Here is a 15,522-nt window from a genome sequence, read left to right on the forward strand (position 1 = left end):
TTTGGGGTTTCAAGTCTGATGCAGCCTTTTTTGTGAGCGTGTCAAATGAACTCAGCCCATCTAAAACGATGATTCTCCATATAGTTCTTATGTGGTTCATTTTGTGGTCCAAACACAAAAAAGCCTCGACTTCATTCCCAAGTTTGGAATCACTGTTTTGTATAATATAAAACCAATTTTAGGTGTGATGTTCAGTGTTTGTCTGAAAGTGGTGGGATCTGGGTGAAGTGCATGGTTAATGGTGACCTCTCCCTCTTGTTTGGTTCTATGTATGTGCCTTTCTGCTAAAGAGCCCATCTTGAAGCAAAATCATGGTCTTCCCTGTATTTCTTCTTCTGCCAATGCCAATGTCATTCTACATATGATGCCTGCAACACATTCCAAAAAGTTGGGACTGGAGCATGTTTACCACTCTGTTACAACACTTTTCATAATAGTAGCATTTACTAAGCAACAGGTACTGAAGACACCAGTTGATTCAGTTCTGAAAGTGGAATTTTTTGCCATTCTTCATACGCAAGTCTTAAGATGCGCAACCATACAGGGCTGTTGTCATGTTTTGCGGTTCATAGTCTGTCACACGTTTTCAATAGAAGACAGGGAGGCCAGACTGGCACCCACACTCTCTGATTATGTAGTCATGCTGCTATAACACATGCACATTGTTTCTCGGCAAGCAAAAAGATTGTCTAACAGGCAGTATGTGTTGCTCCAATATGTGTAGATATCTTTCAGCATTAATGGTGCTTTCACAGATTTTTACTCACTAAAACACCTCCATATCATGACACTCACTTTTGAACTGTATGCTGGTAACAATCGCCTTCGGCCTGGATTATTTCCATAAAAATCCAAAAGGTTGACTTGCCAGACTACATGTTACGTCCCAGGACCTTTTCTGTAATGTTATTCAAACTTGCAACAGATCTGGTATTGCCCCTTTCACTGTTTCTGTTTGACATCTATCTTCCAGACTGGCGCTCCAGATTTGGGGGTTGGCGTAGTGCAGGATTATCATTTTAATCGTGCCTCGTGATTGGTCCACGACATTGGTGCCATGCTGAAAAGACCCAGAGCAGTGAGCAGTAGCTGCCCAGGGTGCGTTCAGCTGGCGGCAGACACCTCGCGACAGTGTCAGTTTGGGCTTTTGATCTTTTGTTAGATGATCAGCCTTGTTAATGGTTAGCCTTGTTGTTAGTGTCAAGTGCTGTTTTTCAGCTACGTTAATCTCTTGACCTCTTTACTACAGATTACTTAAAAGTTGCCACAATTTTGTAGATCTAGCTTAGCTTGTAAACTTTCTATTAATATCAACTAAGACTTACAGGAGCTGTCTGTCAGGAGGTCTGTATTTTATTTTTTATTAAGGAAGCTTCATGGGTTAGTCTTTTTGTTTGTTGTTTTGGCCTTAGCCCAAATTAATTTATGTTCATGTAAACTTTGAACAAGTTTAAGGTAAATAAGGTGCAACTTTTGGCAATAAAAAGAGAGAATGTAACTTCTTGGCTTTAATATGACTTTGTGTGCTGATCTTTATATTTTTATGTTGTAACCTCTTAAACTCTAGACTCTAGAGAGGAGTTAATGTCCCCCACAGTAGTAAGTCTGTAACACCACAACACATGAAGCTCAGAGAAGTCGGCGGTGTTTTTTTGGACATTGTTGACATATGACTCCTGCTATGCATAGTACAGTCATACTTTTTGGATGCAGAGATGAACAGTGTTTTTTTTGGCAACTGTTTGTCAAAGTATACCCGAGTCCATGTGGTGATATCCATCACAGAAGCATGCCAGTTTTTAACACACTGCCATGTGAGGGATTAAAGGTCATGGTCATTTAGTTTTGGTTTTTGGCCTTATAGAGATTTTTCCTGATTCCTTATGCACTATAGAGGTAAAATATCGACAATCTTTGCAAATACTTGTTGAGAAAGAGTCTAGACTAGTTTAGACTATTTGCTGATGCAACCCATCATTGCTCATAAAGTACTAGGCCTTTCCTGGATGGTCCTTTTATACCCAAGCTTCATTATATCATTATATTTAATCACAAGGCAGCAGCATCCCTATGAGGCCACGTGTATGTGAAAGAGAGTCTGCGGCTGTAAAATCATCAGTGAATAACAGAACGCTCACTAACGTAAGCCACAGATTACGTATATCACTGTCACCTCTCACTGTAATCTGTTTAGTATTAAGTAGCGCTGCTTGAAGTTGTAGCGCTACTTAATACTAAACAGATGATTACAGTGAGAGGTGACAGTGATATAAGTAATCACAGCCGTGTGTAAAACTTAACAACTCACTACAACTGCAAACTAAACAGTGTCTGCGAAAGTGAAACCCAAGAACACGAATAACAATGATCATACATGCTTTTACAACAGTTAGTAAAGGATTCTCACAGAAGAAACTGGAGTTAAAGGTTTTCTTCTCAACTTTTTATAATAAAAGAGCAAAATATCTGAGTATTAGAGCACCATGTGCTAGTTGCCGTTTGTGTCAGTATGTGTGTAATTAAGTGGTTGGCTAATAAAACGACATGAAATGAAATTAAATGAAGATTCATTTGAGAATTTTTTGAAGTTATTTTCCTTCATATGATGACCGGGGGTAAGCAAACTTTTGCATACGATTGTATGAGTGGACAAAATAAGTTTAGTCAGCTAATGATTAGTTAATGACCGCAGGGTAAACAAGAAAAAAGGCTGAACACAGTTTCTAGCTTCCACAGTTTCGCCGAGGTCCAGTGAGAGCAACAGTGGCTGCATGTTTCAGCTCTTGTTCTCATACAGGTACATCACGTCTTGTATCGAGGGTGACTGTTTGCTGTTTCTTGTTGGTTTATCCATAGGTCTCCTATAAGCACTGTCCAGTCTAGTCTCCTGAAGGTAGAGGTGGGTAATATGGTGATATTTTATCGTTGTTGTGATAAATTCTGTCATCGTGATGAACAATATTGTGGACGCGATATTATATGATACAACACAATACATTTTGTTTCTCTGAAATTTGTCTTGTCATAGTGGCTCCATTACATAACACCCACACCCACACCCACCACAAAACTTTCACAGACAACCAGATAACACACCTAACAACAAACCACAATAATACACTTCACACCATCACCGAAACCCACAATGCTCCCACACTACCTCTAAAATCGCGTAGTAAGTGTGTATGTCACTGCGTATGTACTAAACAGGCTGTTCTTTTGATTAAGTATCGCAAATGATTAAGGGAAATAAAAGTTCCTAAACTCATTAAGTTTTTCATCTTGGTACTCTAAAAAGTCTATCTGAAGGCAGAATTGTGTAATTACCATACCATATAATCAATAGCTAGAGAGCAATAAACAAATACCAATATCATCCTGTTTAATTTAAAGTATTGCAGCAAATTTAGAGTAAAAGTCATTGTACTAAGAGTTTATGAATCTGGGACTACTGGTGCTTTTTGTCTGCAAGCAAAAATATTGTGATACGCATTGTGTGTCGTGAAATTGTCTTTAAGTATCATATTTTTGCTATATCGCCCACCCCTAGGCGTCTTCCCGTGCTAATGTTACTGATATTATTAATATTACCAGATCAGTTTAAAAACTTTAAAAACTGTATTTGAACAGGAGGACTACAGTCGCAACAGCGCACAAGCAATTGGGCTTCAGGCTGGAAGTGAGGATGGTTGAACTAGGAAAATGGTTAAAAAATGGTGTGTCATTAGTAATTTATTGCGTTAATGCATTATTAACTTTTATACTACTAATAGTTCTACTAATGAACTTCAATTTTTTTGCATTTTATTCAGCACCACTTAAATATTCGGCTTTTCCTGAATACAATAAATACATCAGCAAATACTGCTTTGAAATATCAGTCGAATCTAAACATTGGTCCAATCCTGACAGCTGTTTTTTGATTCCCATGTGACTTTAATATCGTCATACATTCATGTGTGACAAGAAATGATTATCAAATAACGTGCAATTTTTTAAAATTCTTGTTCTGAAAATACTTGTTTTGGTTTATCACAGTTTAACCTACCCAGTATAAGTTATTAATGAATAATAATTATTAATATGAAAAGTGCTTCCAAACCATTGAATATAGGCGTATACAACTGAATTCTGCCCCTAGCATATAAAAACAAACAACATTAAAAAAAGAACAAGTTCATAATGAGGTAAGTTTTATGCTGTCTTTACTCTACATTCTCAGAAAAAAGGTAGTAAATTGTCACCGGGGCAGTACCCCTCTTTGTCACTGGGGTGGAACCCTCAAGGGTACATCTCAGTACCTTTAGTCAGGGAACATAACTGTACCATAATCCACTGAAATGATATTTTCTAAGTTGTACTGACTCCACACACCCCGTCTCGTCTCCAGGCCTTTTATTTTATTGTTCTGTTTTAAAACATTAAGTTATGAAAAGGTACAAATATGTGCTTTTCACCTTATTTAAGTGGACAATTGGAGCTTAAAACCACTGTTGTACCTTTTGAGGGTACATTTACATTGTTTGTACCTTGATGAATGAAAAATGTACCTGTACAGAACCTTTATTTCTAACTGTTTATCTGGCATAATTAAGTTCATAAAACAATTTATTTATTTTTTAAATGAATTCAGGAGAATGGCTGCCCATGTAGCACTAGAAAATATCTGGATATCAGGAATTTATCATCTACTTCATGAAAACGTAGCCAGCTGATAATAATGTCTAGGCTACATTCACATCACTTGCCTCATTGTTCAATTCTGATTTATTTGCTCAGATCCTTGCTGTCCATTTGTAAGTGACCCATATCTGTCATTATCATGGATATACCTGTACCCTGAAATGACCTGCATGCACACATTATCGTCCAGTTGCATTAAGGTCGCATTGGCCACGTGTTGGCCAAAAGCCCTTAGCAGTTTAGTGACATTGAATACAATATGAAGTCCCTGGATGTAGTGGGGTACAATCAAGTGACAGACTTGGTTTGACACCTTCACTAACAAATGGAAGCGTGACTTCCAGGGTTTGAATGATGGACAGCTTGACCAATCCAGCTAATAGTAATGCACTCAAGGCTGAATGTAACCTTTTGGAGCACTGTCACTAGGAAAGTTTTAAGTATAGCAGCACAACATTAAAATACTGACTGACATGAAAACTCCATACTAATTCTTCTAAAATCTACTAATCCCAACAATTTGTCAATTAGACCATAAAAAAAACAGTTGTAAAACATACACTTTTCAAGAATTTTTCAAGACCTCAGATGCTCCACAAGGGGCGCTATCAGCACTTAAATAGCAAGACATGACCAAGTAGTGAGACATGACCATTACCTTGCACTTGCGTCTGGTAGACCACAAAGTACTCATCATTTCCACAGCTCTCAAAGTCCTCTCCGGCACAGCGATGAATGCACAGCTCCTCTTCCTCTGGCTCATGCAGGGTGAAGAGAGTTGTTGGGAAGCCGCAGTGGCATTTATCGCCAGCCAGAGCTGCCAGAGAGAACTCCTACACGAGAGACACAGGGAGATATCATACAGTTACACATATACCAGTATGTGGACACCTGACTATCGCCTCTATATAAGCTTGTTGGACAGCCTATCCCATTCTTCTAGGAAGGCTTTCCACAAGAATTTTGGAGTGTGTTTTTGAGAATTCGTGCCCATTCAGTCAAAAGAGCATTTGTGAGGTCAGGCACTGATGTTGGACAATAAGGCCTGGCTCACGATCGACGTCCCAGTTCATCACAGAGGTGTTCAGTGGGCCCAAACCTTTGTCACAAAGTTTGAAGCACACAATTGTCTAAAATGTCTTTGCATTAATATTGTCCTTTACTGGAACTAAGTGGTTAAGCCCAAACCCTAAAAAAAGCACCAGACCATTATCCCTCCTCTACCAAACTTTACTGTTAGCAATATGTATTCTGGTAGGTAGCATTCTTCTGGCATCAGCCAAACTCAGATTCATCCATCAGAGTGCAGGACAGTGGTCAAATCTACTAATATACTTAAATATCAAGTATCAGTAGATACGGTTTGATCCGTTATTTGTATTATATTTCATAGATAATACAGCTGCACACTTTAGGTAAACTTATGCTAATTTTGGTGTGTTTAATATTGGTTTATGATCCACTCTGACTGACTGCTCTGATGATCTGGCTGCCAGTTACTTTTATTTTCTTCAGTTCTGATATGTGTGTAGCAGTATAGACTTGGTTTTACAGCTTTAGATTTATTTATTTATTTATTTACATTTTTATTTAACCATTTTATAGGGTGGTGAATATGCTCAGATTTCATATTGTTCTAAGAAGCCACAGAAACCTGCTCTTTTCTCTCAAATGTGAAAGGGCTAACATGTCTGCTAACAACAGTTCTGAAACAGAAATGGCACACACGGCCAGATTATTAACTGGTCGAGACTAAATAGTTTTGCCAGCATGGCACTCAAGGGAAACATCACAAAACAGTCACTAGCTGTGTGCACAAATTTTACATGCCGGGGTTTAGAGAAAAGCTAGATTACGGCTCCTTTATGTAAGCCTGAGTGATAGGCAGATGGAAATCTTCAGTGATCGACAAGTAACCCAATGGCGATGCATAAAAGGTAATAATTGCCATGTTGGGAAGGAGAACTAGAATTTAAACAGCCTGCTAAATATGCTGGCATTCATGTTCCTTTAAGAAGTTCCTTTAAGAGAGAGATTAGTTAAGAAGCTGCCTATTCGGTCTCTCTGCTGTGCACCGTGATGCTAGCTTTACCTACCACACAGCTCTTCATCTTCTACTTATTTTAATTTACATTAGGTTTAGCTTGAGTGCATGGAACCGAAAATGAATGCTAACGTGCTTTGGAACTGCAGCTTGCTTCAGTGTAACTCACTGCTGTCTACAGCCATGAAGCAGGTTCAGAAAAAAGGTAACAACTAATATTAAATATTATGTACACAATGTTTTATTGACTTTTACTAATAAAACACTGGGTTTTTATGAGGCCTTTAAAAGCTGTTAGGCGAAGCTGTCCCCCAGTGTCTTTGCAGTGTTTTCTGTGCTGCTTTATGGTCCTGGTGGTTAGTTGAATAATGAAAACTGAGAAGTCATAAGACCACAGGCTTTCCAAAAACACATACAGCTGAACTACAGAGTGAATCTGCATGTTTGCAGTAACATCTATTAGAACGACAGGCAAAGCAGTTCTCAAAACATGTTGAGTTATTTAGTATTATATTATTTAATTAAAGATTTTCATTAAAACAGGTAATGTTTAAAAAAGCATATCAATTCAAATTAGAACATAAAGTAGGTCAAAGGTCAAAGCCACAGTCTACTGTATGTATTGACTGGTTGCCCAGGAGGGTGACGGCACAATAAAATCATGAATCGCGATCTTTTTTTTTCAACTAAAGAATTTTATGATAATTATTTTTAGATATTGGATCAGTGGGAAGCCTAATATATTTCACAAAGCAGCTTTTTAAAATTCTCTCCAAATTAAGTGCATTTAAAATTGTATTTAACTTAATTACAACATCAATACCACATTCCAGACCCAAGCGAATTCACACTTTCACACATTCACACACACCTTCTCTGTGCACATGTCCACACACTTGTCCACGGACATGTTTTGAATGACGGCACCAACAGGAAGTGCTAAGGTGACATTGTCCGGCCTCCTGAAACAGCCTTTAAAGATGGCGCTCCCATCTGAAAAACAATCAAATAGAAAAAAAAACATACCAGTCAAATTTTTAATTCATTACCTTTTCACTGAAAACAAATGGCAAATGACAAGCGTTAAGCTTTTTTTTAGGGAAATGTGCCTGAACAGCACACACAACTCAGAACCATACACCAATAACCTAATACTCTCGACACAGTCACCATGTGGAAAACGACATTTATAGTTGTTCCAAACAAATGTACAGTGTTCTGATCTGTAAGCTGGACGATAAATAAACTAATGAACAAGAATACTTTTCACTGTTTTTGATTTAAAGAGTAACTCAGTAGCAGATAAACAGAGCAGGTCAGGAAAGGTGAAGAGGATAATAAAGGCACAATACTCAGCGGCCACTTTATCAGAAACCCCTACTTTGTAGCATCTACCTTGCCGGAGTACAGTTAGAGTTGGAGACTGTAGCCCATCTGTTGATGCATGGTTTGTGTTAACCATCTTTTAGCTCTGGAATGATCCAGAACCCAAACAGCATGTGGATAATAGCAGTCCTGTGGTCAGAAACTGACCAATGACTGGGGTAGACAAGGGGTAGCAACAGATAATCTGCAGTCTGTAACTGTACACATATGGACCAATAAGGTAGGAGGAGCTCAAAAACTGAGTGGAAGTACAAGGGAGGTGTTTCTAATAAAGTGGCCAGTGAGTGGAAGTACAAGGCAGGTGTTTCTAATAAAGTGGTCAGTGAGTGGAAGAACAAGGCAAGTGTTTCTAATAAAGTGGCCAGTGAGTGGAAGTACAAGGTGGCTGTTTCTAATAAAGTGACCGGTGAGTGGAATGCAAGGTGGGTATTTCTAATAAAGTGGACAGTTAGTGGAAGTACAAGGTGGCTGTTTCTAATAAAGTGACCAGTGAGTGGAATGCAAGGTGGGTGTTTCTAATAAAGTGGCCAGTATGTGGGAATACAAGGTAGGTCTTTCTAATATAGCGGCCAGTGAGTGGAAGTACAAGGTAAGTGTTTCTAATGAACTGGCCAGTGAGTGAAAGTACAAGGTAGGTGTTTCTAATGAAGTGGACAGTGAGTGGAAGTACAAGGTAAGTGTTTCTAATGAAGTGGCCAGTGAGTGAAAGTACAAGGTAGGTGTTTCTAATGAAGTGGACAGTGAGTGAAAGTACAAGGTAGGTGTTTTTAATGAAGTGGACAGTGGGCATTCATCAGAGCTACACTGTAAAATAACAAATGTCATATAAATAAAATGAAAAGCTGCGATCACAGACATGCTTTAGATATCAGAGGAAGTGGCTACTGTGTCCTGCTGATGCACGCACAATGTCACATGAAGGTTGTGTTTACTCAGGAGTCATTAGGGGTAAAGTATCGTGTGAGGCAGCAAGTTATATTTCTGCTTCTCACACTGAGGAAACAGGAAGGGGTCTTGACAACACAAGCAGGCCTTCTGCTTATTGAACTGGTTTCAATGTGTTGTTTATAAACGGGTGTGGAGGTGTACACTGTTCTTTAAAAAACCTATTTTGTATTTTCCCAAATGCGGTTAATGATGCTCCAACAGTGCTGGAAGGCAATCAAAGCACTGAAGAGAAATTCAGGAGCCAAGAAGAGCACAAACACACACACACACACACACACACACACACACACACAGACGTTATAAGCCTATTTTTCTCCATAGGTTTTCACTCCATCATCCCCCTGAAAAATGTAGACTGTTGTTACCAACCGATCCAGCATTTTGCTTGAGGGGTCTTCAGAGTAAAAGCTAGTTTTGCATAGAAACTAACTACAGTCTGTAATTGTAGGACTACAAAGTGTACCTTAATAGCAAGTGTAGCTAAAAAAACGACATATATATATATATATATATATATATATACCGATCAGGCATAACATTATGACCACCTCCTTGTTTCTACGCTTATTGTCCATTTTATGAGCTCCACTTACTATATAGGTGCACTTTGTGGCTCTACGATTACAGACTGTAGTCCATCTGTTTCTCTGCATACTTTGAAGTCAGTTAGCAGTAACATGGAGAGTATTCGGAATAAGCTTAAGGCAGAATGTGCATATAGTTTGAGTTAGTGTTTTGTATTCATGATCTGGGGGGGGCAAGGGTGTGACTAGTTTAAGTGTTCAAGGGTAGAAACTGTTCGTGAACCTGCTGGTTGTGAAACAGGAAGTGGCTGGGGTGTGTGGGGTCTGCGGGGATACTGCTGGCTTTCCTCAGACATCTTTTATTGTTGATGTCCTGTATGTGCGGGAGGACAGCTGCGGTTATGTGAGCCTGAGCGACATAAAAAAATAATCGGCACAATATTTTCTAATTACAAAAATTGATTATTGAAAATATTGCATCCCCCCGACCCCCACCCCCAAAACACAAGTGCTCCATCGCAGCCCTGATCTACTTTCTATTCTATTTTCAGTCTATATGCTTTTTAAACATTAATTGTTTTAATGTTTTGTTTTTTTTTTAATAAAAACAAATATCGAGCAATATAATACTAAGTAACACAATACCTTGTGTAAATTTCTTCACCTGTCGTTTTAACAGATGCTACCACAAAATACATACATTCATGAGCTTCTCCTGGTGATTTATGGCGACTTGCGTGCTAAAAGGAGGACGTGTGCATTTGTCTGGGGACTTCAAACTGCAAGCGATTTCCAAAGTCTGTCCACGCAAGACTTTCCATTTTCTGTCGTAACAACGTTTCCATATATTCAACTATCCTCTAAGACACTGAAGCTGTACAGAAAATACTGCAAATTTTAAGTTTAATCCATTGTAGCCTTTTAAAGGCCCCATCATAACTCAATATTTTAAGAGAAAAAGTGCATAAAATATTATGCATATATACTATTTAATATTATTTATTACCTTTTTCTCATCCCATTTCCTGGTGTTCTGATGAATTGCGCTACCTTGTCAAAATGTCCTACTCTAGCGCATATTTATAGGTAGCACTCCGCATAAAACTAGCTAGGACATTTTAATAGCTTAAATCACCATATATGAAAACATTACCAGCAATAAAAGAATACTTAGGATGTTCTGATAATCTCAGGAAGGAAGTAGTAATATTAAGTCTGTACTGAATTAACATTAAAAACACCATTAAACATTTGCAACATTAAGCTACCGCACTATTCTAATGATATGTGCACGCTCGGTAGGACCACTAACGAGGGGATCAGAAGAACTTTCTCTCCAGTGCTGGAGCTAGCTGCTCTAGGGTAAAACCCAGTCATTTTAGCTTAGTTGTTTTACTCCAGCCAGTCAAACTGAAGCAAGCTGAAGTTATTGTCGGTTAAATTTACTCAAGCTAAACCTAACGTAAAGTAAAATAATTAGAAGGTAAAAAAAGAGCTTTTTAACAAGCTTCTCTCTCTCTCTGTCTCTCTTAAACAGAAGAAAAATTACTATTGGGACACGCTCCCTCATCACCTTTTACACATTACCATCGTGTTACTAGTCCGTTATCAATGATATCCATTACGCTGCTTTATTGCTCAGGCCTTCGATGATGGTCTGAGTGGTTTTCACCACCCTTTGCAGTGCCTTCCTTTCCACAGCAGTGGAGCTACCATACTACACTGTGATGTAGCTGATGATGCAGAGGAGCTGATCTGGCAGTGAACTTGAATATTTCCTCCACACTTAAATGTCTCACACAAGTTCACAAAAACTCTAACCCTGGTTTTCACAGGGTTGTTTATGTTTCCGTGTCTGCGCCACGGTGTGAAACGCAGTCCTGATCAGGCAGAGCAGTCGAGTTTTCTAGCTTTCAGTTATTTGAATTATGGGTAAGGATATATTTTTTTCTAAACTTTGGTTAATTTAATATGGATTTTTAATATTTGCAATCAAGCTGTCAGCCTGTCTCACACACACATTCTTTGTGGAAAAAACAGTCTGTGAATTGGTTGCCTGCATATGTACATATATGCATACATATCCACTGAGGTTGCACAATGAGTTCAATGCATTTTCAATACTGCAACTCTCACTTTCAACACGTTTCAAACTTTTAAATAAGCTATCATCAGGTTGACATTCTTAAACAATAAAGGTGCCAAAAGGGTTTTTTAAGCGATGACAGAGATGAACCATTTTCGGTTCCCTAAAGAACCTTTCCAAACTGAAGCTCTGTTATTTTGGACATCTTCTCAGAAGAGTCAGTTCATTAGAAATGAGCATTAAACATGGAAGAGTTGAAGGTAAATGGGAAAGAGGACAACTAGCAACAAGATGGATGGATATAGTTTAAGGAATCATGAACCAGCCTCATTCAAAAGCCAGAAGACCCCAACAGAAGACAGGCTATTCTGGAGAAACACTGTCCATATGGTCGGCAGGAGTTGGAGTAGACTTGACGGCACTTAATAACAACAATGACAGAACCTGTCAATTGATGGTTCTTCAAAAATTCATATTTGTAAATTAGATGTGTTTAGAATCTAAGGATCTCCTACGTAATATTCAGGTTCTATACCAATTAAAGTTTTTTTTTTTTACCTGGAACTTTAGGCCCAAGCCAAGAACCTTTATTTTAAGTCTATACGCAAATTAAATTGCATATTTTTTTGTGTTCAGTTCAATGGACATTAAGAGCTGGTTTCCAAGACCCAGATTAAAGCTAATCATAGACTAAAAGGAACTTGTGATGGTGATTTACCATTGCCACTGCAATTTAGTCCAAGACTAGGCTTAATTCATGTCTAGTGTTTAGACAAAGATAAGTGTTTTTAATATTTTGCCACAGTACCACAGGACCAAACATCCTGATACTGCTCTTTTTATCGAAATAAAAATTCTGGCATCATGACAATCCCAATATGCATGGAATTGTAAGTGTGTGTGTATGTGTGTGTGTGTGTGTGTGTGTGTGTGTGTAAAGTTCTCACATCGGCGGGCTGATTCCTGGCTCAGCTCCAGTCTGTAGATGGACAGGCGATTGGCTCCTCCACACAGGTTACTCTTCTCACCCTTACACTCCATGTTGCACTCGCTCTCAGACACATTCGCCGCCTGGATCTTGTGGCCGCAGTAACACTCGGCTCCAAACTCTAGGCCAGCATACATATATCCCCTTTAAACAGCAAGAGATGTTAGGTTAGACTCATTGTCTTCTTTTCTCAATTCTAGCTTCAATTCTCTTTACATTTCAGACATAATATAACACCTTCAATTCTTTGGTCATTCACTGGGTTATTACATTATTGGTCTTATTTGTTGTAGGTCATTTAAAATATGGATAAACTTAGGAGCATTTAGTCTATTTTTACTGCATGCTTATTTTCAGGGATCCAAAATTAATTTAATTAATTAAAAATGTACATGACTAAAACATGATCCCCAGCCATGGGTAAGCCAAGCGTTCTGAAACTGCAACACAAAATGAGGTAGTGACGTAATTCAGGAAAATTTTTGGCCATGCTGACACAGCACTGAATGATAACGTGACCCTTGCTGTCCACCAGTCAGTGCCCATCACGCAATAGTGAAAGCTCGGGGCCATCTGTAGATTTGACTTATTTTTGTTTATTATGATCATCATGCTTGTTGTGTTTAAACTTTGCCAGAGTTGCACTAGTTTCATTGTTAACGTCTAGTTGGAAACTAAAGAGTTTAATGTGACATATATGTAGATACAGCCATCTATGTAAATAGGAGCAGAACTGAAGGCCTAGTGTATTAGATTACTACCAATATAATTAGAAGCTGAAAGTGGAATCAACCAATCACGCTTTCATGTACAAGGCGTGACCAGTTCTGTGAGAAAAACAGTCACGCTGGCTACGTCAACTACAAGCTGTAGTCTAACCAGGTTTCAGTTAGTTGTTATAGAAAACAGTAGTTGCAGCTTAAAGTCAGGACATACTGACAGAGTCACTGTAAAATGTCATAAGGCTAAATATATGCTAATATTTCTGTATTAAGCTTCAGGTGAAACAGGGATTGTCTTTTGCAAGCTTCGAATGTTCGTGTTAAAGTACAAACGGCCAAAATATGTTCATATGAATCGCCGTTAGCTCAGTGCTAATTTGCTACTAGAATCCCATGCACACTAGGAGAAAACAGCATTATGTAGTAGATATATAGTCATGTTTTTCCCTCTTTTTTGACAGAGTTTTGACACTTTTTGACAGTATTGATGAACTGAAGGATAGTCACAGTTCCCCATGGCCCTTGTTTACATTAGGACGTGAGAGAAACAAGGAGCCTACAAAACATAAAAGTGATTTTTTTTACTGAGTGAATATGTGGTCATTCCACTCAAAACAAAGATAGTGTTCTTCAGTGGTCAGGACCACCACGGACCCTCACAGAGCAGGTATTATTTGGGTGGTGGATTATTCTCAGCACTGCAGTAAAGCTGATGTAGTGGTGGTGTGTTAGTGTGTGTTGCGCTGGTCTGAGTGGATCAGACAGCAGTGCTGCTGGAGTTTTTAAACACTCACTGTCCACTCTATTAGACGCTCCTACCTTGTCAATCCGCCTTGTAGATGTAAAGTCAGAGATGAAAGCTCATCTGCTGCTGCACAGTTTGTGTTGGTCATCCTCTAGTCCTTCATCAGTGGTCGCAGGACGCAGTTGGCTGGATATTTTAGCTTGGTGGACTATTCTCAGTCCAGCAGAGACACTGAGGTGTTTAAAAATTTCAGCGGCACTGCTGTGTCTGATCCACTCAGACCAGCGCAACACACACTAACACACCACCACCACATCAGTGCTACTGCAGTGCAGAGAATGATCCACCACCCAAATAAAATCTGCTCTGTTAGGGTCCATGGGGGTCCTGACCACTGAAGAACAGGGTAAAAGAGGGCTAACAAAGTATGCAGAGAAACAGATGGACTACAGTCTGTAACTGTAGAACTACAAAGTGCACCTATATAGTAAGTGGAGCTGATAAAATGCACAATGAGCGTAGAAACAAGGAGGTGGTCATAATGTTACGCCTGAAAATGCTTCTATTTTGATCTGAATGAAAAGTATAACATTTGAAATCTGAATTTGAATTTCAGAATTTCTTAGTATTTTCTACTGAACGTCCACCTTTCACTTTCATGACAACATGCACTCGAACTGGCTTGGACATAAGTTTGTGCAACAGCCTTTGATGAGTACATCAAATCAAGCTGAGACTCGTCTGAATACGTGTTTCAATGAAAGGGATAACATTAAAAATCTGACCCTTTTCTACAAAGGCCTTAACACGGTCAACTTCACACATTTGCTAAAATTTGTACACTGACTGAACACTTTATTAGGAACAGCTCCTTGTATCTACCCTCATTGTCCCTTCTATCAGCTCCACTTATCATATAGGTGCACTCTGTAGTTCTACAACTCCAGACACTGCTGCATCTGACCCATTCGTACCAGCACAACACACGTTAACACACCAGTGTCACTAGTGCTGAGAACGATCCACCACTCAAATAATACCTGCTCTGTGGTGGTCCTGACTACTGAAGAACAGGGTAATCTTTTGCTTGCCATAACCTTTTCTTTTTTGCTTTAAACATTAAAAAAAAATGTATTTCTACTGAAATAATGCATGATGTCATTTTGTCGCCACTAAGTTTTCACTATTAAACTGTGTTTGACAAAAGTTTATTTTAGGCTGGCCTAAATGTTTCTGAAGCCATCTCAGTGTGACAGTCAATTAGCACATCTAAGCGTTTCCTGTTCCTCACCGCAGGCCACCAGTACATCTTCTGCATGAAGGAAACGCTCATGAAACCACTCAGAAATATGCTGACACGCTTCTACGAGATCAGCTGTGAACCAACACCCGCCGT

At 38.9% G+C, this 15,522-nt stretch overlaps 1 protein-coding gene across 1 annotated transcript in view; it reads right to left on the minus strand.

Moving 5' to 3' along the window:
• wscd2 (WSC domain containing 2) overlaps positions 1 to 15,522 on the minus strand; it is a 103,239-nt gene that overhangs the window by 17,629 nt on the left and 70,088 nt on the right. The window contains exons 4-6 of the mRNA XM_036598761.1: positions 12,619 to 12,803; positions 7,599 to 7,720; positions 5,342 to 5,516 (exon numbers count right to left, since the gene is read on the minus strand). Coding sequence (XP_036454654.1) covers positions 5,342 to 5,516; positions 7,599 to 7,720; positions 12,619 to 12,803 — 482 coding nt within the window. The remainder of the gene's footprint in view (positions 1 to 5,341; positions 5,517 to 7,598; positions 7,721 to 12,618; positions 12,804 to 15,522) is intronic.

Source organism: Colossoma macropomum, unplaced genomic scaffold (genome assembly GCF_904425465.1).
Source record: "Colossoma macropomum unplaced genomic scaffold, Colossoma_macropomum, whole genome shotgun sequence".
NCBI lineage: Eukaryota > Metazoa > Chordata > Actinopteri > Characiformes > Serrasalmidae > Colossoma > Colossoma macropomum.